This window comes from Megalops cyprinoides, chromosome 21 (assembly GCF_013368585.1).
Source record: "Megalops cyprinoides isolate fMegCyp1 chromosome 21, fMegCyp1.pri, whole genome shotgun sequence".
Lineage (NCBI taxonomy): Eukaryota > Metazoa > Chordata > Actinopteri > Elopiformes > Megalopidae > Megalops > Megalops cyprinoides.
Window position 1 is genome coordinate 4,812,501 of NC_050603.1, and position 26,505 is coordinate 4,839,005.

The window sequence follows — 26,505 nt, forward strand, 5'->3', positions numbered from 1 at the left end:
ACACACACACACGCACCGTACGCCCGTCAGTTCCGGCTTGGGACGCCGTTCTTACCGCTGTGTCTGTGTGTGTCTACGTGTGTGTGCGTGTCGGTGCGCGCGCGTGTGCCTGTGTGTTCGGCGTGTGTGCCAGTCTGCCTCATGCTTCCCATCGGAACGGGGGCTGGCCGGGCCTCGGTCTTGCGGCTCTTTTTCGCGTGTGTCCCAGATGCTCTCCGAAGGGAGAGATCTGAAACCTTCAAGACCTGGGTGTGGCCAGCCTGGGTTTCTAATAATGCTTGAAGCGGCTCTTTGATGTGATGGCTCGTGGGGGGAACGAATTACAGGGTGCACCTGGCTCGTGGGGGGAAGAAATTACAGGGTGCACCCATTGTTGACTGGCCTGCTGTTGCTAGGGGTGACTGAAAAGGGGTGTGTTCTGAGCTGAAACGACAGCTACTGACCACTGCTACAGTGCACTGCTAATACTATATACCCCGAAGCCCTCTCCCCTCCTCTCTCTCTTTCACCCTTTCTCTTATTCTTTTTCTTTCCCTCACCCCTCTTTCTCCCTCCCTCCCCCTCTCTGTCTCTGTCTGTGGCTGGCTTCTCTGGGCTGTTCGTTGTGTGTTGAGGCTGCTGCAGTGTTTGTTTGAGAATGCTTATATTAACATCTCTGGACCGCAGACCACATGATGGCACATACCCTCTCCCCTTCCCCGAAATGAGAAAGACCTCCCCCTGCCCCTGTCTCTGCTCCTGCCCCACGCAGACATGTGCAATCTGGCAACCATGACTTTGAACTGTCCCAGCCCCCAGCCTTGCTTGTGGTTCATGTTTACGGCAGTTAAAATCCCTCAGGAGCCCTCCCAAACTCAGCTTTGTGAGGTGGGAGGGGGGCGGCTGGGCTGGGGGGAGGGCTCCTGTTTAATTAGGCGGGGGGGGCGAGGCTGACTCAACCAACCAACAATACGGACTCTTTCCTGCCCTCCGTCCTGCACTGACTCAGTGCAGTGAACACTGACTCTATTCCCTCTGTCCTGCACTGACTCCGTGCAGTGAACACTGACTCTATTCCCTCTGTCCTGCACTGACTCCGTGCAGTGACCACTGACTCCTTCCCCTGTTCCCTGACTGCTCCACATGCACTGACTCAGTGTTGCTGCTCGCTGCCTCTCACACACACACGCACGCACACACACTCTGCTGCAGTGTGCACTGACTCTCTCTCTCTCTCTCCCTCCCCCTCCCGCCCGTCTCTACCCCTCCTTCTCTCTCTCTCTCTCTCTCTCCGTCCCTCAGCACGCGGCCGCACCAACCTGGAGCTCCGGGAGAAGTTCATCCTGCCGGAGGGGGCGTCGCAGGGCCTGGCGGCGTTCCGCTCGCGGGGACGGCGCTCCAAGCCCTCGTCCCGCACCGCCTCGCCCACGCGCTCCTCCTCCTCCGCCTCCCACAGCGCCCACAGCTGCGCCTCCCTGCCCTCCGCCCCGGCCACGCCCACCGCCTCCTCCAGGGTGAGTCTCCGCCCCTGCGGGATTCGTGGTTTTTGGAAACCGTTCTTCCACCCCCTCTTCTCCCATACCTGTCATTGCAGGGATTTATGGTCACATGGTCACTGTTTCCCTCTGACATTTTTTTTGCACTCAATGTACAATAAAATATGACTATGTAAATATTATAACTGTTGCTATGATATGGTAGGGGCAACACTGATGGTGTGTTTATGACACTGAGACACTCTAAATGAAGGGGTGTCTCATTACTATAACCTTCAACTATGAGAAACGAATATGTTCAGGTGTTGCTCATTTGTCACAAGACACATTTTAGTACTTGATGAAAGATTTGGCTGCAGTGAAGCATAGTGGTAAGGAGCAGGGCTCGTAACTGAAAAGTTGCTGGTTCGATTCCCTGCTGGAGCACTGCTGCTCCAGAAAAATGGAAAAAATGCCCAACCCAGAACTGCCTCAGTAAATATTCAGCTGTATAAATGGATAACGTAAAAATTGTAACCTATGTAAGTCACTCTGGATAAGAGTGTCTGTCAAATGACAATGATGTAATGTAAGGAAATCAGAGGAAAAATGAACATGAAAAGGGACATTAAAAACACAATGTAGGCTTAAAGACAAAACACTTTGCATGTGGCCTGAGTGAAGGCCTGGCTGAGGTCAGAGATCATGGATGCAGAAAGGGGAAAGGTGAGAGGAAGAACAGAGTGAGAGATATGATCTGTCACTTAGTACCCCCCGCTTAGGGTCAAAGGTCAGTGGCTGCCCTGTGCTCATCTGGCCAAACACTCCCACGAGTCACGGCATTCACAAACACGCATAACCCTAACTCACCCGCCCCCCCTCCCTCTCACGCGCCCGCTCTCGCCAGGTGGTGTGCTTTCGGCAGGCGGTGTGGTGTCTCACCCAGGGTGTCATATTAACGTCACGTCAGACTCCTGTCTGTGTGTGTGTGTGTCTGTGTGTCTGTATGCGTAGGATATGTTTTTGTGGGATGGAGTTCTAAAAGAAGGACATTTACCCAAAACTCGCCAGTATCCATCTTAATGTTTTACTAAGGCAGTGAGTTATGGGGGGAGTTTTGTACCCTCAGAATGAGAGTTAAAGTAAGGAAACGTATTCCTTGGGGTCAGTGAGGTGGACTGTGTGATTGGAGTCCTGAAAACACAGAATGAGCAAACAGGAAAATGTTGCAACAAAAGCCAAAAAACCTTTGCAACCACATTAAAATTGTACCAATCTTCTGTTCCAGTTTTGAGTTTTAAAAATGTCCTGAACAGGAAAAAAACAGACTGCTAGAACACATCTATTTTTGGGTACAGGTGCCAGGCAAAGAAGTACACACCAAAAACAACAGGATCATAACGAAACTTACTGCCAGCATGTTTCACTGGCTCTGGAAGTTTAACACTTCTCTGAGCCTGGACAGGAAACAGGAAGGAGAATGGGATTAGGGCCACCACAGACCCTGTGAATCCTTGATCAACCCATGTTGTTGAAACGTCCATAATCATTTGTGTATGTCATGTCACTCTGTGTTAGCTGTGCAGGGTGGGAGCCTGTGTTTTGTGTGTGTGTGTGTGTGTGTGTGCTGGTGATGGTTAACCTAATGGTTCAGTGGTCCTCTTCATCCTCTTGTTTCCGCATGACAAAATCACCTTGTCCTTTAACTGTGAGATTTTTATTTGTTGTTGTTTTTTTGTCTTCGTTCACCCCCTGCACCCCGCTGCCCCCCTCCACCTCCACCCATAATTCCCTGCTGTGTTTCGCTTCATCTTCACCTGCGCAACAACACACTACACCCTTCCACCCTGCTCTTCTGCTCTCCACTATTTCTCTCTCCTCTCTCCCTCTCTCTTTCCCCTACATCTCCTCTTTCCCCTTCTCTTTCTCTCTTTCTCCCCCTCCCTCTCTCTCTCTCTCCCCCTCCCTCTCTCTCTCCCCTCTCGCTCTCTCTTTCTCCTTCTCTCTCTCCCCCTCCCTCTCTCTCTCCCCTCTCGCTCTCTCCCCTCTCACTCTCTCTCTCTCTCTCCCTCTCTCTCCCTCCCCCTCTCCCTCTCTCCTTCTCCCCCCTCTCTTGCTGATGTTTCACAGTCCACCCACACTCACTCTCGTGGCTATGCTAAGCCCTGGCTGGCTCACAGTAAAACCTCAACTCCAACCAAGTGCCAGTCCTGCCCAGAGCACAGCCAGACTCCGGGGCCTGAGGTAACACTGACACCACACACACACACACACACACACACACACACACACACACACACACACATAGATACTCACCGATACGCCATGATAGTCTCAGTGGCTGATTTACACTGATGCTGCAGTCTTTGTGATGTCCATTGATATATGTGTGATGGATCTTGCACTCTCACTGACATACACTATCATGCATGCTGATATGCACAATACACCACACTCACACTAAGATACCCATATACATTACATATACTGATATTCACTGGTAAACACAGATAATGCACACTAACTGGTATACACTGCACACAGTCTGTTGCCCTATTCGTTTTGCAGTGGCACATTAATTTCCTGTACTTACTGATGAATGGTGAGGAGGGAGTGAAATGAAAGTGGGGGAATCACAGCTGTGAGTAATTGGTCAGATGCTCTCGTCAGATAGGCACATTATCGGAAAACATGCTGCTCGATGTGGGTATGACAGCGGATTTCAAAATCACCCTTCACCCGATGGGAACTCTCATTTTTCCTGGATGCCGTGATAAACAGTGAAATTCTTTACCTTCTAGTAACTGATTTTTTAATTCAGCTTCTCGTAAACTCTTTGATCATTTGGTACACGACAAACATCCCAGCAATTTGGTCGTTTAGTTGTAATTGAGCAACATGCTGGTGATTCAGCAATTCATTGTAATTTTACCTGGGACAGTGAGGGTACCATACTGATGTGCTCCCTTTCTCTCCCTGAAGGGGGCGTCGACCTCCAAGCTGAAGAGGCCCACCTTCCACTCCAGCCGCGGCTCTCTGACAGGGGAGAATGGCGGCCAGGCCACGCCCAGCGGAGCCAAGCCCAGCCGCACAGGTGAGAGCACCTACCTGCCCTCCTCTAAACAGCCTTCACTCTTCGCTTCTGCTCCTCTGTCTCTGTGTTTCCCTGTTTTCTTCTCTGTACCCTACCCATAACCCCCCTCTCTCCCTCCCTCTCCCAGACTCCTCTACGAAGCGTGCCCCGTCCTCGGCGAGTGGGCCTGCAAGCCGCGCCGGGAGCCGGGCGGGCAGCCGGGCGAGCAGTCGCCGTGGCAGCGACGCCTCCGACGCCTCGGAGCTGCTGGAGACGCGCTCGGCCTGCTCCGACACCTCCGACACGCCCCGCCGCCCCGGCGCTAAGCCCTCCAAGATCCCCACCATCTCCAAAAAGACGCCCAGCCCCAAGACGCCCACCGGCAAGAGATAAGACCTCCGTGCCACCAGGGGGCGCCGGGCAGAGGCAGATGCCACAGACTCACAGAGGCGGCTGTGGGGTGGGGAGGGGGGCACTCACTGTCATACGCACACTCACACACATACACACACACACACACACGTCAGGCCGAGACGCCCCAGGGCCGAAGTGTGTGCACACTGGGCTGAACTGAACAGAACTTTCCAGAACCAAACCCCAGCTTGCCTACCACAGTCTCTGTGTTCGTCTCTCCTTGTTTTTTTCGGGACTGTTTTGGAGCGATGGACAGTGGCTGTTGAATCCAGACCTCTTCCGCGAGTTCTCACTAACAGTAACCGTAATGAAGCTGCCTTACTAGTGTTCTGAACTTTACTCCTAACCTTACAGCCATCTCCAGAGGATGCTCGGTGTGTCAGTGAGTGGGAAACACACACACACACACACACACACACACACACACAAACACAGACACACACACCCTAAGATGCAAGCAGAGGCAGGACAGCGCCACCTGTGGCCGAACTGAAGAATGCAGTCTCAATCTGCAGGTGTGCTTGTGTGAGTGGTTCCCCAACAGTTCTCTGGACAGAAACAGACTGCTGTATTTATCCTCACTGAAGTGACCCTCTTGCACATGCACCCACCCACACACGCACCTCGTCTCGCCCTGAGAAGCCCAGCAGACCACCCCCCCCCCCTCCGCCCCCACGCTCGTGTGCGGTGCAGTTTTGGGCGGGGGTGTCGATGGTAAATTCCAAAAAGAAGGCACGTACAATGCAGCGCCCCGTGACCCCCCTGAACACTCAGGCGTGAGTGTGTACAAGAGGGGGTGTCATTCGTCTCCATTGTGTCTTTTTATTCAGCGGAAGATGCAATGAGCACAAGGACATCACAGTAAAGGGGAGTGAATGGTGGCTGCAGCTCTGGGCCTCTTCGAGTTGTAGCATCAGCAAGCTTTCTCCTTCCACCATTAAACTGAGCAGCAGCGTGCCCCAGAGCCCTGGAGCGGCCACGCCCCACTGCGCCACTATGAGGTCACAGACCCCTGCCCTGTGACATCATAATCACGAGACTGCCCGGGCTGTCACCTGACAAACCACAAACGCGTGAGAGTCAAGTGGATGAAGTGAACTGTGTTCCGGACGAGAGTTCGAGGAGCGTGCACTGACTGTCTGTTTCGCTGTAAACCCCCCTCTCGCCCCCCCCCCCCGCCCGCCTGCGCGGGATGCCCCAGGCGGGGACTGTAGGGGGTACACCGTGTGTCTGTGTGTGCGTGAGTTTGCGTGTTCTAACTCTGCTCAGTCATAATGTGTTACAGAGGTCAGAGGTCATTTAATTTTGCTTCACAGTATGCAAAAATTTAAAATTGTGAATGTTTTAGGTTTTTTTTTTCTTGTTTTGTTTTTGTTTTTCCTGGTTAATTTATAATCGTGTTGTACGTTTTTTGTTCCTTTCTTGTCTAGCTTAAGGAAATTTGTATTTATTTTTCAGTTTCAGTATCATATCACCTCCAGTGAATTATTAGTATTAATATGATAATGATCTTTTTTTTTTACCAAGAAAGTGTCTCCTCCTCTCTTAAATCCTTTTCTTGTAAATGATAGTTTATAAAATTACTGACCAGGAAACTTGCTGATTCCAATGGCGGCCTTTTTGCCAGTGACTACAGTTATAAGATCATGTCAAAATGGCGCTGCGCTAGTTGCGTAGGAGAAGAAAACTACAGAAATGGGGGAACCGTGGGAAAGGAGGGAGGTGGGGAAGGGCCGTCACCCCCCCCCCCCCCCCACAATTCCTTCCTCCCTCGCTCCCTCTCAGTTTCCCCCTGATAGGAGCTTTCGATTGTGACGTTGATGGGAACGAAATTTGTTCCCTGAATTTTTCTGTGAGTTCTGAAGAATATGAATAACTGATGAAAAAATCAACTGAAATCTTAAGGTGATTTTTTTATTTATTTATTGTCTCTTGGGCGGGGGGGAAGGGGGGGTGTGAGCTGGAACCCCCCTTGATGCTGTGGTCTCAGTGTGTGATTATGATTAAGAGATAAAAGGAAGGGGGTAAAAAATGAATTGTGTAAAAGAAAAATAAGTTGATTATAAAACCTTTTTTTGCTCTCATTTTGTATTAAAGAATTGCTTGCAGTAAAAAAAAAAAAAGGGGTTAAATGTTTTTATTTCTCGGTGAAGTTCTGGTTACAAGCCCCGCTGTGAAGTGCGTTTATTTCTTGGTGATGTTTTGGTTAACTCTCCAGCATCTGTAATTAGCAGTCTGTGGAGGGATGGCCACCATAGCACACCGCACACAGGAAATTGCCTGTTAACAAACAGCAGGGTGCAATTAGCTTCCTACTAAGATAAGAGAGATACACCCACCAAATCTTCCAGTGTGTGTGTGTGTGTGTGTGTATGCATGCGTGAGTGTGTTCGTGTCTGCGTGACAGTGTGTGTATGTGCGTGCATACATGTGCGTGTGTGCAAGTGCTTTGTGTGTGTGTCCGTATGTGTGTGTGTGTGTGTTGGGAAATGTAGAGAGGAAATATGTATATGTGGGCACGCTGGTTCTTTGTGTGTGTTGGTAAATGTAGGAAGAAAATATGTGGATCCTTCTGTGTGTGTGTGTGTGTGTGTGTGTGTGTGTGTGTGTGTGTGCATGTGTGTCTGTGTCTGTGTGGGTCCATGTGTGTATGTCTGTGTGTGTCTCCGTGTGTGTGTGTCTGTGTCTCCGTGTGTGTGTGTGTGTTCTGGCATGCCTTGTGTGGTGGTTATGAGAGCGAGCGGATGGGGTTTGGGAAGGGCGGTGTCTCTCACTCCTTATTCTGCAGCTGTGTGTGTGTGTGTGTGTGTGTGTGTGTGTGTGTGTGTGTGTGTGTGTGTGTGTGTGTGTGTACAAACATTTCTACACATCCTCTTCCATCACCCCGCACAGACGTTCCCCAGTGAGTCGTACTCTGACCACTCTACACTCCCAACATGGTTTCCCTCTCCGTGCCTGTCTCAAGACTCAACATGTGGTCAAACGGAGACCAGAGAAATTTTTCAGTTTTTAGTCCGAATGCCATTCTGTCGGTTTGGTCAGCGGGGTTCGTGTTTGGAGCATGTGTGCTCTTTCCAAAGAGACCGCATCTCCCAGCATGCTTTGAAGTGCTACACACACACACAAACACCAGCTGGCGGAGCGAGGTCGCCGTCAGCCGTTTAACTTTGTTTGTGCACTTACTGCAACTCCATCAAAACCCCACACTCAAGCACACTTACTACAGATGCCGCGATCTGAAACAGGTCTGAAACAGTACACTTGTTGAAAGAAAAAAAATTGCATAGAATGAAATATGCTAGCACAGTCGGAAAAGTGAAAGTTCAGAGAAAAGTAAGTTTTCCTCTTACGTTTTCCAGCTGATTCTGAGGAGCACCAGGTTGGGAGATGAAGTATCTTGTGGGTTCTCTCCTGTCAGTATTCCCATTCTTGAGGGCCTCCGTCTCACACGCTTTTGACTGGCAGCCCAAACCACTCAACAAGGCCACCGGCAGAGTCTCCCCACATCCCTTCTTGTGAGATCCCCCTCAGCAGGGGAGGTGATTCTGTAAAGTCACCGTACGTTACGTCACTGCCACAGGTATTCAGGTGAGGGACACCTGACCAGCATCAGGTTCTGACACCAATTCAACCCCCGTATTCATCTTTTACCGCTGCTCCCTGAAATAGGACCCTCGTAATTCTACGTAATTCCCTATAATTCCTCATTACCTGCTGCAGCATGCAAGTGCGCTCAACAGACCACCCAACCAGAGTTATCAAGCGGCCTCCTTATTTAACCCTCATGCTTGCTGTTGCAGAGGGATGAATTAGTAAGAAGCCTCCGAGACCCAAACTTACATCTTTTCCGAACTTTTCCCTAAAGACACGTTATCAGTTCCTGAGCCCCTCAGTGTGATCCTAATGGCAACAGCGCTGTTGCAGCTCAATTCAAACACAGGCTCAACAGTAACGTCCAAATGGAGCCAGCCAGAGACCCAAACCAAAGGTCCTCATGGCCTCAGTTTATAGAAAGGAGGGGTTGGTTGGTGGGGGTGTTTGGAACGGCACACAGAAGACAGGAAGACAGGAACAAACAGAGTGAAGGAGTGGGAGACGAAGAGGACAGGATAAGGATGGGCAGATGGAGAGAGAGAGAGAGAGAGAGAGAGAGAGAGGGAGAGGAGAGGTTTGGGAGGGGACACGCCCAGGGCAGAGGCGAAGGCTACGCTCAGAGAGAGGGCTCACACAGAGCCCTGGCCGCCTGTGGCTTCAGATCGCTGCTCCCGTCGGCGCTTCCAGCAGACGCGTTAGCGTTAGCGCAGGTCTCCGAGCTCACCCCCCTGGGGTTTGTGGGAACAGAACTGCCCTCTCTGATGTGGCGGGGAAGACAGCAGGCCATCGCGACAGGGAACGGTGATTAAACTTGCCATTGAGGATTAATTAAAAGGAAAAAAAAGGGGGTTCTGTTTCAGCTGTGAAGGGGAAGTGAAGTGACACTGAATCAAAGATCATCTCTGGAAAACAAGAGGACACATCAGAGGAAGGAGGAGGATTGATGTCAGAAAGAGCGGGACTTCAAAGTGGATAGTTTTTTTTCCCCTGGGTTTGGATCTGGTCCCAGCTTCCTTGTGGTTTTTGGTGTTTGGTGGATCGGGAAAGGCAACAGGTGTGACGTTTTTCTCTGCACCTTCTGGATAAAAGCTTAGCTGTTTGCAGGTTACTGATGTCTTCTCATTTTTTTTTTTTAATTCACAACACGCCAGAACTCAGCTCTGTATCTCTCTTTTGCGCTCATTCTCTCTCTCTTCCTCTCTTTCTAGCTCTTTCTCTCTCTCTCTCCCTCTCTATAAACTCAGCTCCCACCTGCACTTTTGCTTTATTCTCCATCCAAATGTTGTTTTTCAAAGGAGGCACTGATTGGGAGAAGCAGCGGCCCCTTTACCCCCTTCCAGCTCGCTCTCTCCCTCTCTCCCTCTCTCTCTCTCTCTCTCTCTCCCCCTCGGTGAATGGGCTTCTTGTGAGGGTAGAGAACAGGAGGAGAGCGGCGGTCTGCCGATAAAATTAATAGGGTGAGCAAAGGAAGGGAGGGGAAGAGAGATAAACAGAATGAGGGTAAACACACGCTTCTCTGTCTGTCTCTCTCTCTCTGTCGGATTATCACAAACAGTTACTGAAGTACAGAATTACAGAAAAACACGTGCGTGCCGAAACTCACCATAGACACGCAGTCACCGATAAGGAGGCCGCTGAGTGCAGAGAGACAGACACAGCTTCTCCGAGGGGTCAGGAGGTCGCAGCAGAGGTAAGACCGGTCAAGGACGGGGCAGTTAAGGAAGTGAGCTTTTTGCTTTCTTTTTTTTTTTTCCACAGTAGGAGAAAAACAGGAGTATAGTGAAAGTGAGAGGGAGCAAAGCCACGCCGCCGGCGATGGTGAGGGACACCTCCGCTGACGCCGGGTACCTGGGGAGGGCCGTCGGTCAGAATGAACACACCTGCAGCAGCGGTGGCGGTGGCGTGGGGGGGAGGACGGGGGCGGGCCGGCGCAGGCCGCTCCCCCTGCCGCTCTGCCTCCCGCTGTGCGTGCTGCTGTGCGCGTGGGGGCCAGCAGAGGGCGCCCTGCAGTCCAGCTTCCTGCAGCGGCGGCTGAGCGTGCGCGAGAGGAAGGAGATGCAGCGTGAGATCCTGTCCATCCTGGGGCTGCCCGGCCGACCCCGCCCGCACCCCCCGCTGCGGCCCCCCTCCTCCGCCCCCCTCTTCATGCTGGATCTGTACCACGCCGTGTCCGGGGAGGCCGAGGAGGCCCCCGGCCTCGCTCTCAACCTGGACCGGGTCAGCCACGCCGCCCTGCCCACCCTCAGCACCCACACCCCCCCGCTGGGCACCATGGTCAGCGAGGCCGACACCGTCATGAGCTTCGTCAACGTGGGTGAGTGACGGCCCCCGCGCCAAAAACGCACACTACTTTTGGGGGTGCAAACTTTTAGTCTCATGCTTTTGACTCTGCTTTTGAGTTTTTCCTTTCGTAATGGATGTTGATTGGGTGTTGCTGTTTATTCAAACAAGACAATCAATTTCAGCAAAGTTTTACCTTCAACAACTAATAGCCGTTATAATGGTACTATATTGTCATTGACTTTGGTTTCTGGTGTAATGGTTTGACATGCTACGCAATGCTACTTAAAATGCCCTCAATTCTGACTATTGATGTTGATGATGATGATGGTGATTAGTCGATACCCAGGTAACACCCTAACCCAGGCCCAAGCATGTGCAAAGATACATTTGAAACAGCTGATTGAAACTGGCCGATCTAAATGAATGAGAGAAAATCTCATTAGCCCCTGAACACACCACACAGTTTGTAACACTGGAACATCTTACATTTGCATTTACATTTATTCATTTAGCAGAGGATTTCATCCACAGAAATGTACACGGCCATTATGACAAGCAACCTCAAGCCGCAGATAACAAGGGGTTATGGTCCCCTAACAGCACCAAGATTCACGCAGTGCACTGAGGTCCCGGCACAGATCCCAGCATGATCTTCAGAGAGGCACCTAAACGGCTGGATTGTGTTATGAACCTGTTTTAGGGAACATACATTTCATTAGATTACATTACAGCAGACACTCTATTCCAGAGTATCTTCCAGCACAGCAAAACAGAAGTGTATCCAAGTCGAATGAGCAAAAGTGTCAGACCAGGCTAACAACGCTCCCAGACCAGTGAGCGCGAGCATGACGCTATTCCGGCTCTACTCATGCAAACTGACTAGACAAGGGAAGCCAAGTAAATAACACAGGGACACTGTGTGATGCTACAGAGAGCCTGAGGGCTTTGGACCTCCTGGACATTGGCACTTCTGTATGGCAAACCCTTCCTGTACCACCCCAGACAGAACAGATGCTTATCTGTCATGGAACTACAATTAAATGTCTCGCTCTCAACAGCTTCCTTCCCCTCTCCCTCCTGCCTCATACCGTGGGAAACGGCACAGAAACAGGACTATCATCAATCATTAACAGCACCTTCATTACCAAGAGCATCTCGAATTTCCATGTCAGAATTGTAAACTCTGTTTTTCTAAAAGGTGATAGAGCGTAGATCAATCCAATTGTTATGTTATCAAGTCATGTTACTATACAATACAAAATTAGTAGATTAGATTTGCCCCCAGACAGCGTGAGCTGGAGAGGTTGGGGCTGTTTAAAATCTGATAAATGTTGTTCACCTTTGCAAGATAGCCAGGAATTGGGCCAAACATTTTGTTGATATACGCACAGGAGACAATCACACAAGTAAATAAATCGGACCTATATTTTTCCATTTGCTTTTAATCGTTAGGCATTTTGGCTCAACCTCACTGTGTATGCTCACCTGAATCACAAACTCAAAAGGACACCTACGCGAGTGAACGCAGCCTGACATGTTTTCTACTACTTTCTCTTACTGTTGACAGATATACAATTTACATACATGCATTACAAGCAGATATTGCAATGGCAAAACCAGCGACGAAACAGTGAATTATTAAACTTTTTACTTGCATGACTACACATGCAATAAAATAAATAATCATGTCTCAATTATGAAGGCAAAAATTGCGATAACTTAAACATGTATATCATGTCACACCAAGGAAGCTTTTGAGATTTATTAATTATTATTCATAAACATCCTTGGTCACACTGTCAAACTGAAATTATTAATATTATGCAAAGAAAAGCTTGTTGCTTTTTTACACAGAACACGTAAAACAATTGCCACTTTAAAGCTGTACTGTATGGATTGGGATGAGCGTAAGCATGAGGCTCAGGCCCGAGATTTGAGGTGTTTGAGCGATCTGTCCGAATCACTCCCTCGCTGCTGGCTAACCAGAGACACAACCTCAGTACAGACTTCACAGCTCAGGACACACCACAACAGCCCTGCTGGACAGCCGAATACAGGAATTATCCAGAGATTCATATAGTGTCAAAAACCCAAAACAAAACCATGGAAAAAAACCTTTTTCATTTTTTTCTGTCAGGGTTATTTTAAATATATATTTATAAAATATATATGACATTAAAATTCAGTGTGTAAATCTAGACTTTGTTTAGAGTACACAGAAATTTTGAAAAAAATATTTTGAGAACCTCATGCACATCCAGGCGCTTACAGTATGCTGTAACAAAGTCATCACCAGAGTTGGGGTCAATGCCACTTCAGTTCACTCAAGTATGGAATGATTTGAAATCCAGTCCATGAATCGAAAATCTGTCATTATTTTCCAAGAGGATTTTTCAATTAACGAATCGAATTTCTGTTAATTTCCTGAATTTGGTGAATTGAAATGGAATTACATTACATTGCGTTATTGTCATTTAGCAGATGCTCTTATCCAGAGCGACTTACATAGGTTACAGTTTTTCCAGTGTTACCAATTCATACAGCTGGATATTTACTGAGGCAATTCTGGGTTAAGTACCTTGTCTAAGGGTACAGCAGCAGTGCCCCAGCAGACAATCAAACCAGCAATCTTTGGTTACCAGCTCTTACCACTATGAATTGACCCCAACTCTGGTCATTGTGATGTCATGTGTCGTTTGTGTAGTTTTCATTTGGAAGATGGGTCTTTTCTGTAAAACACTAAGATTACTTGATGTTGACTAACTGTCCTCCACCTCTCCTCTAATATTTGAATAACTGACACCTTGGTTGTGCTCTTGTAACCAGCCCCACTGACATCATGTCAAGACACCTCTGTTTGGAGAGGGTCTTGCTGATACCCTCACCCTGTTGCACTGTTGCTTGTATTCAGCACAAGATGTCTGATGGGCTATTGTCCTGTCAGTCACACACACGCCTCTGGGCAAAGGCGGGACAAGGTACAAACACTGTAAAGTAACTGTTGCAATTGGACGGAGGCTGAGAGCAGTCATCCTATCAGGGATAAGCAACACCTCTAGGTTGACTCATTATGATGTAATATCCCTGACTGAAATGGGGCCATTCATTCCAGACAGGGAAGTAAGTGTCCTATAGCGTAGTGCAGGTGAATGTAACCATTGAGCTTTGAAATCTATACTTCTACCTTACAAAAACAAACAAGTAGCTTTGGGGTGGTAGTGTGGCATGGTAGGGTAGATCACAGGACTCGTAACCTAAATGTTGGCAGTTCGATTCCCTGCTGGGCCACTACTACTGTACTGTACCCTTGGGCAAGGTGCTTAACCCACAATTGCCTCAGTAAATATCCACCTGTATAAATGGGAAACATGTAAAAAAATATATAAATATATATATAGCCTATATAAGTTGCTCTGGAAAAGAATGTCTGCTGAATGCTAATACTGGAATGTCATCAAAAAATACATTGAAATCAATATGAAAAAATATGATTATGCCATTCATTCTTGCCACAATAATGTTTGATTTTCGCACTTTGAATGTTTGACTTTAAGTTTGATACGTTAGAGTTGGCCTGGTCCTCTGGCCACTCCCAGTTATAGTGTAAACCACATTACTGAGGGCTGAAGGACTTTAAAGGCACAGCTCTTACGAAGAGTCAGAGGGATGAGTGTAGCACAGCCCTGATAACCCCCCCCAAAAGTACATGTTTGTGTGTGCAGTGATCCAGCATTTTTACCAAATGGACAAAAATAAAAAGTCTTGAGGGTTTGACAACAAGTGCTGGTGAAATGGGGCAAAATAGCTACTCAATTTTCAGCCAAGAAACCGGGGCCAAGGAACGCTTATACACTCACACATAAAAGCAAGCAAGGCGAATAAACACACACACACACGCAAACACAGGCACATGTGTTGCATGAGAGCGCACACATACGCACACATACACACACACACACACACACGTAGACAAAAAGACGTGCACACAAAACAACACACAGACACATACACATACACACCACACACACACTTCATCAAGAGTGAGCTGATAAGCAAGCACACACACACACACACACACACACAGCCCTGTCCAGGCAGTGGAAGGTGCGGAGAGGACACAGCTGTGGAGAATTACTGGGCCCATTGAAAAGGCTAAAAAAGACAGAGCGAGAGAGAGCGAAATGAAAATAATGCTCGCTACCTCTCTAAAAATACCCGGGGGCTGTAATTAGCGGTTCCGCGTTCAGCTGCTGCTGCTCCCTGGGCCCCACGCGGCCTCTAATTACACGGCAGGGCCCGACTGTGGGTGTTACCATGATGTGCCGGGCTCCACAGGGACAGTCTTACCCTCTCCCTGCTGTCCGTCTGCCCCTCCCCCGTCTAATTGCCCCTCCCCCAGACCGTGCTCCAATCAATGCCATGCGTCTTCCACACCCCCCGCCCACCGGCACCCCGACTTTTGGTCTCTGCGTCTACCCCCGCCATCTGGTTGCTTTCCTTGTAAATTCCTTCAAATGAACTCTCTTCCTCTACCACCCCTGAACCACTTCCTGTTCTCTCACCTCCCCCCACCCCCCGCCCCACACACACACACACACACACACACGTGCAGTGGAGCAGGAGAGGGACCTCTTGCAGCAGCGCCCCTACTGGAAGGAGTTCCGCTTCGACCTGACGCCCCTGCCCCAGGGCGAGACGGTCACTGCCGCCGAGTTCCGCATCTACAAGACCCTGAGCATCGGCCAGCGGGCCAACCGCACCCTGCACATCTCCGTCTACGAGATCCTGAGGGAGAACAGGCACAGGTACGGCCTCTTCCTCCTCCTCCTCCTCTTTCACCTCTCCCTCAGAGTCACCCAGCTCCCTCTGCCATGACCTCTATTTCTTCCCATGATTCCGTTTGGTCCTGCAATCTTGCTTCCTTCTCCCTCCCTTCCTCCTCTAGCATATCTGTCATTCTCACCACAGCCTGTCTCCTGGAGGGTCATCCAACCCCCTCACCCTCTGTAATACACACGTTTCTTCCCTTCCATCTTTCCCTGGTCCCTTACCCCCTTTTCTCTCCTCGAGTTTCCTTCCTTCCCCTTCTGCATCTCGTCATTTCCCCAATCTCTTTACGTCCGTATTGTTCTACCTCTAGCCTTCTCGAACTCTAACCCTAACTGGAAACCTAACCGCAGTTCTTCTCTCACCCTAACCTCTTTCTATCTTTAACCCTAACCCTAACCAGTATTCATCACTCATTTTTTAACTCTTTCACTTTAAACTATAGATATATAGGATTTCCCCCCTTTCCCGCCCCCTTTTTCTGCGATTTCTCTCCTGCCCTGAATCTAGCCCTATCCCCAAAACAAACCATAACTCTGACCCTAATCCCAGAGCAAAGTAACAGTCCTAATCCTGCTTTAACTCTAACCTTAACATTTTCTAACCTGCTCAGCTGGTCCATAATGAGCTCTCTCTCTCTCTCTCCTCTCTAGTATAATATGTACATACTATAGGATAGTACACAGATGATATAGGATATGGAGGATATAACACATGAAGATATTGTAAGGTGGTGCATTCAGACATTGTAGGATAGTACATTGAGATACTATAGGCTAATGCGTGCAGATATTGCAAGAGAGTACACACAGACACTTTAGGCTAGTGCACAGACATACTATGCAAGGAGATATTGTAGGACAATCCATTGAGATACCATAGGATAAGCATGGAGATATGTGAGCCCCACTGTGGTACAGATACTAACTACAGTACATTCCATAGGGAATTGTTTGCAGGTGGAATGTTGGAGTGTCAGTTGCTGATGTTGTGATGGTTCTCCTGTCCCCCCTCTCCCTCTCCCTCTCTCTCTCTCTCTCTGGGATGTGCTGGGATTGTGTCTGGGTTCTCCCTCCTTATTGCTCCCTTACCCCTGACCCCCGTAGGGAGCCTGAGCTGGTGCTACTGGACATGCAGTCAGTGCCGGCGGGACAGGAGGGCTGGCTGGCCTTCGACGTGACCTCGGCCAGCAACCGCTGGCTGCTGCACCCGCGTAGCAACCTGGGCATCCGGCTGTACGTGGAGACGGAGGAGGGTGAGCTGCCACCGGCCCCGTGAGCGGCGGAGAGGGAATAGTATTGAGATACTATAGACTAGTGCATTCCAGTACTGTAGGATGGTGTATGAACATATTATATTAGATTATAGTGCATTCAAATACTATAGGACAATACATTGAGATACTATAGGCTACTACATGCAGATATTGTAGGATAGTCCATGCAGAGGACTAGGCTAGTGCATGGGCATACTAAAGGATAGTGCATGGAGATGATGCATTCATACCATAAGACTGGAGATGTGCAGTCCCCACTGTGGTACAGACACTAACTACAGTGCGTTCCATGGAAACGGTTTGCAGTTGGAATGTCAGAGTGTCAGCTGCAGATGATGTGAAGTCACTCCCTTTCTCCTCCCCCCCTCAGACCGCTCGCTGTCGGCAGGCTGGGTGGGGCTGGTGGGTCGCCGCGGGCCTCGCTCCAAGCAGCCCTTCATGGTGACCTTCTTCCGCGCCAGCCAGGCCCCCTGCCGTCCACCACGCGCCGTCCGGCACAACAACCCCCGCAAGAAGAAGCCCAAATACGACCTGCCCCACCCCAACCGGCTGCCCGGCATATTCGGTGAGGGGGTTGGGGGGGTGAGGAGGTGTTTTGGGGGGAGATTCTGGAAGCTGGAGGGGAGGTATATATAACGGTGAAATAAGCGTTCATCTTCTCTCTCAGATAACAACCACGCCAACAGCGGCAGGCAAGCTTGCAAGAGGCATGAGCTCTACGTCAGTTTCGGGGACCTGGGCTGGAAGGTGAGCCCCTCGCCCTGTGGGTGCAGCGACCGAACTCAGTGACTCAGCTCATCCTGGTTTTGCTCAATTCAACCTACTGATAGTGTCTATCTGGGGTGAATGAACCAGAAAAACAGACATACAGAACATGTTTTTAAGTGCATGAACAAACAAGGTTTCACTGCCCTGCAAACAACAGCTCATAATGCTATTAATATTACTTCATTTGAACAGATTCGAATAAGCACAGACGCCACACAGCACCTTCGTATGTCAGCTGTACCAGTGCATCAGATGCATGAATTTACTAACTGCTACACATGTTTGTGTTGTTGGTACATTTCAAATGACACATTGATGAACGATGTCCCCAAAAGCTCCGAAACAACAGGAAAACATTACAGCGGCTGAACACTATATGACAGACCAAATCAACCCTTGGTGGACAAGATTTACAATGTAAGGCTGAGGTTAGGCAATCTGAAGCAATTTACAGAAGATCCAAAATGCTGCAGCCGCTGTAAATCACCAAACCTCCGTTTTACTGTGCCGGGGAGGGTGCAGCGCTGTCTGCTCGGCACTGGTAATTAAAGAGACATTCGCTGAATTACAGTGCGTGGGACTTGCACACTATTTTTGCACGTGGATAACCACTAACCCTCCGGTGTACCTGTGAGAGCACAAGTGCAGGAGCGCAGATCGTTCCATTCCTGACCGATTCAGGGAAGAAATATGCACATGAATGAATGTGCTCCGAATCACTGAATCACTGCTCTGAAATGAGTCACTTGTGTGATGAAAAAAAAAAAGTCAGTTACCCCACTGTAGGCTGGTCATGTTGATCACCGTTTTTACAACCGTCCTCAAAAAAATAAGCTAATTTTGCAGTTGTGGGACCGTAACTCATGGATGATTAAAGGTGTCTTTTGTAGAACAGAACATGCTCTCTCCTCTCCCCAGGACTGGGTGCTGGCTCCAGAGGGGTACTCTGCTTTCTACTGCGATGGGGAATGCTTGTATCCGCTGGGCTCCTGTATGAACGCCACCAACCACGCCATGATCCAGCTGGTGGTCAGTATGCTACACGGTGCCCCCTGCTGTCCACTTGCTGTCATTACAGTCAAAACAAATTCATCTTTACAGCATCGTGTCCTGATATTACAAACGTGGATTCAGGAATTTAAAAAAAAAGGACAGAAAGTGCTAGTGTTTGTAAGAGCAAGCTGTAGGAATCCCCAGAGACAGCAGTCTGACTCCCCAGAGGTATGCTTGTGTATGCTTTTAGGTGAGGAAAGACATTTCTTCGAAGTAGAACAGAGATCAAACAGAGATCAAAGAGATCTTTCAGGGACAAAATGTACCCAACACTATGCCTTGCACACAGACTGATTTACCTGGCCGTCACAGTAAACATGAGGCGTTCTCAGTATGTCACTGTCCAAACATGGTGTCTTTTGAAAACTGCTGAGGGCTGAGTTCTACAGGTGGAATGCTTTTCACACAGGTGCTGCTGGGAATTGTAGTCCAGGGCTGGTTAAGATTACAAGCTGTGCCCTAAGGGCTCCAACTTCCCATCACCCTCCACTGTCGTAACCTCCCCCCCGCCCCGCCCCCAGGTTCACCTGCTGAAGCCCGACGAGGTTCCGAAGGCCTGCTGCGCCCCCACCAAGCTCAGCCCCATCTCCGTGCTCTTCTACGACGACAACAACAACGTCATCCTCAAGAAGCAGCGCAACATGGTGGTGAAGACCTGCGGCTGCCTGTGACCCGGGCCGCGCCGCCGCGTCCGCACAGCGCAGCACAGCGCGGCGCGTTACCCAGCGACACCTCGGGCCACACTGCGGAGGACAGCGCAGCGCGTACACTGGGGTTATCTTTCACACCCATCACAAAGCTGAAACAACACAACCCAAAGAGAGGCCTGTCCACGGTTTAACAGGGAGCCCAGCAACCAGGCTTATTTCAGTCCTTTATTTGTATTTCATTCGTAACGGACACAGAGGAGATACAAATAAATCAGTAAAATGAGAACGCTGTTTGCCAGTCTCCCCATGTGACAAGGACAGCGCTGGCCTCCGACACGCCGAAACCTTGTTTATGATTGCTTAGCTGGGTCACATGAAACTGAGGTATTCAACCGAAGATCACCTGCCTAACATATAGCCAACGGTTCCCCAGCAACCTGGCTCCCTAACTATGGCCATGGACAATATCATTATAGCTATATAGAAACTATTCATAGCATCATGTGAGTAATCTCTGTCTGCTCTGTATGCATATTTATTGTATGACTGTAAACTTTATTTAAATAAATACCTGAAACAGATGGTGCATGTCTGGTCACTAACAACTACTGTCAGAAGTCTTTCGCATCTGCATACAACAGAAAAAAAAAACCGCAACCGCAAACAGCTTTGTATTAACTTTATTTTTCTTTAACTAGTACAAGTTAGTAGCCATGAAAAATCTCAAGGAATTTTTTTGATATGTACAGGAGGTCAAATACACAGGATTGAGTGTCCTTGACTGCCCCTTGTCCCTCCCACCCAACACCCCGTCTCCTTTCAGTAGAAAACCGAAACCAAACGGAATTAAAGAAGCCAGAGATTAGGAGCGCTTTCATGCTGCGACAAAAAAAAAAACAGAAGAAAAACCAAAACAAGAAAAAAAAAACCCATAACCAAGTGTTTTCGTCATTTTTTGCACACTGATTGGATCTTCTGAAGTGGTGCAGAAAAACACACCCCATGCCACTGTGAGGTCTGCAAGCAAATTTAAATTCAAATAAATCTAACTCTCGCCCTCAGCTCTAGCCAGCAGATTATCAGCAATAGCACCAGGTAGGGATCAAGCCATCACACTGCAGATACAGCTACTGTGTGTAAAACATTGCGGTAAGTCTTTTCATTACAAAAAAACAGACAGAAGTGATCGCCAGGACAGAAGCAAAGTCGGGGAGTTCCAGCGCTTCTAGCCAAAACGTGCCAGTACACGCAAGGACCTTTGTGTCTCCATATGGAAGTGTGTGGCGTGTGAACGGTCTTGGACATCACAGCGCGCACATGTGTGTGTTCTCTCAGAGTGATTAACTTCTTTTAGGCCCATGAAACAGGGGACTGGGTCTACTTCTGTGAATAAATTCACTGAAATGGAGGGGGAACGAAACAAAAAAAATAGGAAATTATGTGGACTCTGACAAAGGGGTAAAGGGAAAGTATCAGACACAATGACACTGCTGTCAAAGTTTCTGATTGACACCTTTCTAGAATTTACCAGGCAGTGACAAGCCAAATCACAAGGGCAGAAATAACACATCTAGCCCACAAACCAAGCTCTCACACTGACAGGGATATTAGACACATCGTAGAATGTTCTGGCTATGAAGAAAAGAGAGAGAGAAAGAGAGAGGGGGCCATGCCTAACATGACAGAGGGCCTGGCCTGGAGCTGGGCTGTAAGAACCTCCATCAAGCAGTGATGCTATTAGTACAGACATCCTGTCAAACGCCCCATTTCCAAGGGCAACCTGCTGGAGGAGGGGCCTTGCATTTGAACATACCAGGAAAGTCACTGTTAAAAAAATTACAAAGGAACACCACATTTCTATGACCAGACCTGTTGTTCTGTCAGCCAGCAGTGACCCGCAGAGGGTTAAGTCCCTCTCTCTCTCTTTCTCTCTCACACGCAACTACAACCACATTTCTGTAATCAACAGGAAGGTGGTGTATCGAGCTGGTATAACACAGTAAGAGTGAGGGGTGGGAGGACTGTGTGAGGACATGCAGGGGCGGGGCTGTGGACCCGAGGTCCATAACCACAGGGGAATGCTGATTGGCTAGGCCAGAGAAATAAAGTTAAAAAAAAAACAAAGTAAAAGGATACAGAATAGTGATACTGCTGCTCCTAACACACAGTCCTGCCCCACCCCCCTGCTTGCCTTCCCCGGGAATGATGCGCACCGCTGTGTCTGACCGTCCGTCCATCCATGTGTTCAGATCATGTGTCATACAAACCCCAGCCTGTGGATCAGAACATGTATGCACTGTACAGCAGGATCTGAAATACCCAATGATACACACAGAGCCATACAGCTACACCTTCACTTCATACAGCGTAGCACACAGGCCACAGACCTACAATAACCACACTTTCATTACATACAGAATAACACACAGACCTACAATAACCACACAACCACACTTTCATTACATACAGAACAACACACAGACCTACAATAACCACACAACCACACTTTCATTACATACAGAATAACACACAGACCACAGACCTACAATAACCACACTTTCATTACATACAGAATAACACACAGACCTACAATAACCACACAACCACACTTTCATTACATACAGAATAACACACAGACCACAGACCTACAATAACCACACTTTCATTACATACAGAATAACACACAGACCACAGACCTACAATGTTGCAGGCCACCGTATGAAAAGACAAGTGGCAGGGTGACAGTGTAGCATAGTGGTTAAGGGGCAGGACTCGTAACCGAAAGGGGGCACTGATGATGTACCCTTGGACAAGGTCCTTAACCCACAAATGCCTCGATAAATATCCAGCTGTATAAATGGATAAGATAAAAACTGTAACCTATGTAATTTGCTCTGGATAACTAAAAGCCAATAATGTAATGTAAGTAATGTAAATAAACTTCAGTAATGCAGGCTACTCTGTTAAACACACAAGGTCAGATGACTAATCACTGGTAACCTGGTCTTACCCCGTGTGTCTTTCAGTCTGTCCGTGAGTGATGGTCCGCTTAGGCCTGAACGTCAGCCAGCTCGGGGGGGAGGGGGGACTTCGGGTGCTTGCTCTCAAAGTGCTGTTTGAAGGTCTTGGGGTCTGGCATCTGAGTCTACAGAAACACAGTGCAGTCAGATCAAAGAGCTCAGTCAGTACAGAGAAGTCACAGAGCACACACACACACACACACACACACACACACAGCGTGAGTACAGGGTACAGAGGACCCTCACACATGAGTGTACATGTGGCAGAGCTGAAGTTAATAGCTCGTTTGAGTCCAGCATAAAAGCCTTGGTAGCGGGTAGCAGGTAGCCAAGCGGTTGCAGCGGCTACATCACTCCCCGAGACCTGGTTATGTAGCGTTGTTGCCGACAGGCTAAGGGCAATTTGCCTTTAGCTCAACTGGCAACGATGCTGGCTGTTAGGGGTTGGCAGCAAGCAGTGAGAACCTCGGTTCGAAACTCGCTTGCTCGCTGACCCACATAACATCGAATTAAACACAACTTAAGGTCCCACCCATTACATACACACACCCACACATTACAGAAGATGTGTGAGCACAAACACACTCTTAATACAGAGGATGTGTGTGCTGGCACACGCACACACATATACATTCAGCATGTGCACCGCTGTGGGGCAGCAGTGTGGCACAGTGGTTAAGGAGCAGGGCTTGCAACCAAAAGGTTGCCGGTTCAATTCCCCACAGGGGCACTGCTGCTGTACCCCTGGACAAGGTACTTAAGACACAAATGCCCCAGTAAATATCCAGCTGTATAAATGAATAACATAGTAAAAACTGTAAAGTATGTAAACCTAAGAGTATCTGCTAAATGCCAATGATGACGATGAGTACAAGGTTACTGCGCGCGCACACACACACAGTACAGAGGATGTATACACACAGATCCCACCCGATACATACACACACCCACACAGTACAGAAGATATGTGAGCACAGACACACTCTTAATACAGAGGATGTGTGCGGTGTGTGCTGCAGAGTGGCTAAGGAGCAGGACTTGTAACCAAAAGGTTGCCGGTTAGATTCCCCACAGGGGCACTGCTGCTGTACCCCTGGACAAGGTACTTAAGCCACAATTGCCTCAGTAAATATCCAGCTGTATAAATGAATAACATTGTAAAAACTGTAACCTATGTAAACCTAAGAGTATCTGCTAAATGCCAATGATGATGAGTACAAGGTGCACACGCACACACACACACAGAGTACAGAGGATGTATACACACAGGAGTTGGAACACACAAACACACGCAGGAAGCCAGGCGGACTCACCCGGCAGACGGGGCAGGTGTAGACCAGCGCCGCTTTGGCTGCAGTCTTCTGGTCGGCCCCCTGCTGCTTCTTCTTCTCCGCCGCCTTCTTGGCGTTCTTCTGCTGGGACTGGATCTTCTGCTGCCCGCGAGCCATGGCCTCCTGGAACAGAGTGTACTGCTCACAACACCGCCCACCACGCAAGAGCTCATAAATGCTGGGGGAAACCAAAAGACACTGCCTGTAGCTAGCTGGCGTCGAATGTTACGACCACCACACCAAACAAATTCCGCAAACAAACGCTGTTAACTACTTTAACTGACACCGATGTCGACCGCTTTGTTGAACCAGCTTGTTAGCTAGCTACCTATCCAAGTACAGGTATGTTAATGCTAAATACGTTACAAACGTGGTTGCCACTTTCTGCCGTGTGACTAGCTATCTTCCTAGCACACCGACAAGGCATGAGCAGGTTACGTCGAACAGTTAGCTAACTGAGCTAACATTTCACAGTTAGTTAACCATGCTTATATGGCTAACAGTTAGCTAACCAAGAGGAATATTCGGAAGCTGCTGCGGTAGCTAACATTAGCAAGCTAATCCGTTTAATTTATCGCCGCTAACGTTAACAAACAGCCAAAAGAAACTACACCGACGAAAACAGCCGAGCAACGTTTAAGATCTTTACATTTCTGGCGATATTATTAACTAATCTTCTACCTATAAAACAGGATGGGACGTGGGGCCTAGTTAGCTACACGCCAACACTGGAGAACACAGCACAATATGGCCAGCTTTGTCCTACCATCATCTCTCTAGCTATCAAACAGCTGCTTATTCTGAACCAAACAAACTCACAGAAGCCAGCTAGCAAACTACATCTGCCACAATAAACATAACTTATGTGTGTAATTACTGAATAACCGCCGAACGGACACATTAAACGATTGAAATTATTATATTTTCGGTGTACCATACCTCAGCGTTCCTCTTTCTCGCCCTCACTCTCCTCCTTACTTCCGGTTAATACAGAGGGAGCTTCAGACAGAGGAAGAGAAGATGGTTTGCGAACGCTCGCTAGCGCCTCTAACGACGTGGAGGACGAAGTGCGAATACAATGTTTCACGTACTCGCATAACTACCTAATGTGAGAAACCACTGACATCACAAAGAATGTAAATATTATAATATATATATTATTATATATATTGTTCCTATAGAACAATAGGAAAACGTAGAAATATATAAGTTATAAGAAAATGACTTTAAAATTATAAGCTTGAAAACCATTTTCTTTAAAGAAGTCATTTGTACGTTCATCACACAATAGCAGAAAGTGATGCTCTTGCATTTTTTTTCTATTAAAACACAACGGTGTGAAGTGGTGTGGGTGTAGATAAGACGTGAAGCTTCAACTTCAAGGGCTCTTTCGAATGACACCCGTATTTGTTACTTTGCTGCTGATACCAGCACGTAACGGTCTATCATGATTCGTACACGAGATGGCGACAGTTAGCTGTTTTTGCACTTTTTTCTTCTCAACATCAGCGTTGTGCAATGTGATTATGTGTACACGGGGTTCTGAATCGGAGGGGCGAGCCTCTCGCCCCCTCAGAACCACTCTACAGCTGCAAGAATTATTGTTCAGTTCAAACCAAGCAGGCCCCAATGGGCCAGAGCACATGTTTGTCTATGAACACCATGTCCACTGTCTTGATCTGCTCAGTGAAGTCCTACTAAAGCTTCAGTCTCAAGAGGTGTCGTCGCAGTTTCAACGTTCAACATTTTACTCCTAACTCACAATAAAACGACATCTTCGTGTATTAGCATGCTGATTTTAGACAGATAAGTCATACAATATCAAACGACATCAGTGAATAGGAGACAATACTTTCCCTTGTCCAACTCATTACCTTTTATGGCAATAATACGGCGTTTATTTGTGTGCGATCCCACGCAACTTAAATGCGATCCATTTATGCACCTGTTTATTTACAAAAGCTATTCCGTTTTAGGACCTTCCTGACGGGTACCGCAGCAGTGACCCAGCTTGAACCAGCGAGTCACTGCTCACAAACTAAGTTTCCAGAACATTACCCCACATTGCGAAAGATCCTATGAAAACTACTACAGTCAGAATCTGCCTTTAGGGTATAGAAATGTATGAACTCACACATGCGTGCACGACACACCGTATTTCAGCATGGTTCCTTTTTAAGTGTGACCACAATTGCGTAATATGTGTTTACTCAGCGCTGTGTTATTCTTGGGAAATCCAGAAAATCGCTGGGAATAAAGACTTTAGAATCTACCGCACGGTTTCGCGTAGGGGATCAGTCTTCAGTTATTTCTTCATAACAACAAATAAAAGCCCCAGGTAACTCAGAGGCTGGGATACTGCACGTAGAAAAAATCTCCTACTCTGAGGAGCTTACCTGGGTATGAAACAAGATTATATAAAATTAGTATCTAGTGTCTAACTCAATAAACAACAGGGGTCTATGAGATTATAGGCGTAAGGTATGTATGAGACCACTCTGCGCTTATAGCAAACACAATGCCCTCTCACCACTGACCGCAGGTGCGCGGACAGGTTGCCACAGGTTGCCACACGTGGCCAGCTCCTCCCTGCTTCAGTGTCCGCCTCGCGTAAGATTGTCCCCTCTCTCTCTCTCGCTCTTCTTAGAAAGTCTAGGACAGAGATTAACTAAGATTAAAAAAAATGCTCTGGAATAACATCTTTCATTGTTATGCTAAATGGAACGGCACAAGACTCTCCCCTAACGCTATTGTGTAAGCCG

At 48.2% G+C, this 26,505-nt stretch overlaps 3 protein-coding genes across 6 annotated transcripts in view; 2 read left to right on the forward strand and 1 right to left on the reverse strand.

Moving 5' to 3' along the window:
• Positions 1 to 4,995, forward strand: part of macf1a (microtubule actin crosslinking factor 1a) — a 189,364-nt gene extending 184,369 nt beyond the window's left edge. Inside the window, exons 91-94 of the mRNA XM_036555519.1 lie at positions 1,282 to 1,493; positions 3,585 to 3,698; positions 4,437 to 4,548; positions 4,676 to 4,995. Of these exons, the coding sequence (XP_036411412.1) occupies positions 1,282 to 1,493; positions 3,585 to 3,698; positions 4,437 to 4,548; positions 4,676 to 4,920 (683 nt within the window). The 3' untranslated portion in view covers positions 4,921 to 4,995. The remainder of the gene's footprint in view (positions 1 to 1,281; positions 1,494 to 3,584; positions 3,699 to 4,436; positions 4,549 to 4,675) is intronic.
• Positions 4,996 to 9,154: 4,159 nt separating this feature from the next.
• bmp8a (bone morphogenetic protein 8a) lies at positions 9,155 to 19,438 on the forward strand. Of its 4 annotated transcripts, none has more exons than XM_036555507.1 (9): positions 9,155 to 9,589; positions 10,091 to 10,225; positions 10,294 to 10,849; positions 15,431 to 15,623; positions 16,752 to 16,900; positions 17,292 to 17,486; positions 17,589 to 17,668; positions 18,608 to 18,718; positions 19,264 to 19,438. In XM_036555507.1, exons 3-9 carry the CDS (start codon positions 10,351 to 10,353, stop codon positions 19,411 to 19,413), a joined length of 1,377 nt encoding a protein of 458 aa, XP_036411400.1. In that variant the 5' UTR covers positions 9,155 to 9,589; positions 10,091 to 10,225; positions 10,294 to 10,350; the 3' UTR covers positions 19,414 to 19,438. The 4 variants fall into 4 exon arrangements, with proteins under 4 accessions (XP_036411400.1, XP_036411399.1, XP_036411398.1 ...); XM_036555506.1 differs by having other exon boundaries at positions 10,297 to 10,849; XM_036555505.1 differs by lacking the exon at positions 10,091 to 10,225.
• Positions 19,439 to 20,674: 1,236 nt separating this feature from the next.
• zgc:91910 (uncharacterized protein LOC445276 homolog) lies at positions 20,675 to 24,742 on the reverse strand. The gene is made up of 4 exons (XM_036555518.1): positions 24,683 to 24,742; positions 23,726 to 23,866; positions 22,403 to 22,537; positions 20,675 to 21,665 (listed from the first exon to the last, which is right to left on the reverse strand). The coding sequence occupies exons 2-3, from the start codon at positions 23,858 to 23,860 to the stop codon at positions 22,442 to 22,444; spliced, it is 231 nt and encodes a 76-aa protein (XP_036411411.1). The 5' UTR covers positions 23,861 to 23,866; positions 24,683 to 24,742; the 3' UTR covers positions 20,675 to 21,665; positions 22,403 to 22,441.
• Between the last annotated feature and the right edge of the window lie 1,763 nt (positions 24,743 to 26,505).

Bases quoted from the DNA above. Each gene is read 5' to 3' on its own strand.
- bmp8a (XM_036555507.1), top strand. From the start codon at position 10,351: ATGGTGAGGGACACCTCCGCTGACGCCGGGTACCTGGGGAGGGCCGTC. The intron at 15,624-16,751 runs GTACGGCCTCTT...TGACCCCCGTAG, and splicing joins CTGAGGGAGAACAGGCACAG to GGAGCCTGAGCTGGTGCTAC. The intron at 16,901-17,291 runs GTGAGCTGCCAC...TCCCCCCCTCAG, and splicing joins GTACGTGGAGACGGAGGAGG to ACCGCTCGCTGTCGGCAGGC.
- zgc:91910 (XM_036555518.1), bottom strand. From the start codon at position 23,860: ATGGCTCGCGGGCAGCAGAAGATCCAGTCCCAGCAGAAGAACGCCAAG. The intron at 22,538-23,725 runs GTGAGTCCGCCT...GTGTTTCTGTAG, and splicing joins ACACCTGCCCCGTCTGCCGG to ACTCAGATGCCAGACCCCAA.